This window comes from Perkinsus marinus (assembly GCF_000006405.1).
Source record: "Perkinsus marinus ATCC 50983 genomic scaffold scf_1104296966286, whole genome shotgun sequence".
NCBI lineage: Eukaryota > Perkinsozoa > Perkinsida > Perkinsidae > Perkinsus > Perkinsus marinus.
The window spans coordinates 1-2,062 of NW_003203973.1; the positions used below are offsets into that span (position 1 = coordinate 1).

The 2,062-nt window shown below is 45.9% G+C and overlaps 1 protein-coding gene across 1 annotated transcript; it reads left to right on the forward strand.

The window, feature by feature from the left end:
- Window positions 1–167: 167 nt before the first annotated feature.
- Window positions 168–1,835, forward strand: Pmar_PMAR003807 (zinc finger protein DHHC domain containing protein, putative; the record flags this gene model as incomplete). The annotated part of the gene is made up of 9 exons (XM_002769151.1): window positions 168–275; window positions 320–375; window positions 420–516; window positions 737–812; window positions 859–913; window positions 962–1,007; window positions 1,244–1,375; window positions 1,520–1,638; window positions 1,685–1,835. Coding segments are annotated over 9 exons (840 nt in total), but the record flags the coding sequence as incomplete, so codon positions are not given.
- Between the last annotated feature and the right edge of the window lie 227 nt (window positions 1,836–2,062).

Here is a 2,062-nt window from a genome sequence, read left to right on the forward strand (position 1 = left end):
CGTACGTCCGCACTCTCAAGAAGATTCCCAAAAGAGGCACGTACTGCTATGCTGACTTTCTCAATTTTGCTGGAACTCGATGAGCGAAATGGACTCGAACGCTCCTAAGTCGGCCAAAGAAGTCCCCACTACACTGCCACTTCAGCCAACAATGTCTTCACTTCTACATGCCTTATAGCCCTACCAACTCCTTCCCTGACAAGGAGCCTGCGCGTTTCCTGCCAGTGCTCTTCGTGTGTACTATCATCTTCGCTCTATGGGCCATATACAACTTTGTACGTTATGAATAACTAAGTACCACAGGTCCATGACATCTCAGGTCCACATCTTGCCGCTGCTGCAGCTCGACAGGCCGACAGCTGTACGTCGTGAAATGTAAGTGGAGATGAACCTATTCGCTTCTTATTGGTTATTGTTAGGGCCCAACGAGGATGGATTGAGCTGGTCATATTCAACGCCCTCTTCGCCATGCTACTTGTGTGCTACACTCTATGTGTTGTTACTACTCCTGGGGAGGTGAGAAAATTTATGCTGGAAACGATTGAGTCTGATGCCTCCGCTTGACCCCTTGTCTTTGCATTTCGAATAGTAACAATTCGCTTATCTCAACTATGTATGATTTCCTTCACTACTAGTGTGTGTCGTTAGTGCTAGGTTCTTTGGTGAACTCCTCCGTTTCGCAATCGTATCGATGAAGCGTTGATTTCTGTTGAGTCATTTCGACGGCTATTGGTAGATACCAAACACTGAAAACTGGTTGTATAATGGAGGAGGAGAAGACGAGCCTGTTGGAGCTGATCTTTCCGGACTGGGTGAGATCAGTGATGCTTCGCTTGTTTGGAAAGTGGTAACCGTCAGATGCACAAGAAAAGAAGCGGAGTGGGGAGAGGAGACACTGTAAATGGTGTGGGAAGTGAGGTTTAGTCGTCGAGGGGCTTGCTGTTCATGCGAATGGTCGCAGGTTCAAACCCGACAGATGTCATCATTGCCGAGTCTGCAAGAGATGTGTAAGTTGTCTCACGCTACGAGCAGGATTACCGCGAGCAATAAGATTCCCTCTCCACTTCCCATTCAAAAATTTTTGGACAATTTCACCGAAAATCCACGAAAATTCACGGCGTGAATTCCACGCGTGTGTCCATAACAGCAGAGTTATCAATATTGATCTCTACTGATATGTATTGAGATCATCTTGGTTGCTCCTGGTCATCGCACGGTTGGTGACAATGACATGGATGGTTAGGTCTTGAAGATGGACCACCACTGCCCATGGATATACAATTGTGTTGGGTTCCGTAACCACAAGTACTTCTTCCTACTACTCTTCTATGCAACACTCACGGCTCACTTTGTGTGGATCACTATGATCGAATCGGTGAGATTGGGAGTTGTTCTCTCTAGCGTCACCATGGTTCGAATCTACCCGACTGCTCCTTTCTTGGAAGGCTGTTTGATAACATTACTCCATTGGAATCAACTAGCATCGTGGCTGTTATGTAACTACTGAGGTTTTTGTCAGACGCGTTATGCGGTCGAGGAAGAAGAGCCTTTGGGACGAGTCTTCCTACTGGTATTCGGCATGGTCCTCTCATCTCTCTTCGGGTTACTGTTGACAGTGTTCTTTGCTTTCCACATATGGTAGTAACTCCCGCCCTGTTCTATCTCTTGCAGTCCTATCGTGTAGGTTGGCATTCAAGGCGATGACCACTATTGAGTACTGCGAGAAGTCTAGCAAGAAACAAGACTATACTGGGGTGGGCGCAGCCACTTGGAACTTTATAGATCTTCGTTGCCAGTCTATTTATCATCGTGGATGCTACGGCGACTTTGTAGCGGTAGTTGGGCCGAACCCTTTCTTCTGGCTTTTGCCTATAGGTAGTAGTAGTAGTAGTAGTAGCAGTAGTAGTAGTAGTAGTAGTAGTAGTAGTAGTGGTAGTAGTAGTAGTAGTAGTAGTAGTAGTAGTAGTAGTAGTAGTAGTAGTAGTGGTAGTAGTAGTAGTAGTAGTAGTAGTAGTAGTAGTAGTAGTAGTAGTAGTAGTAGTAGTAGTAGTAGTAGTAGTAG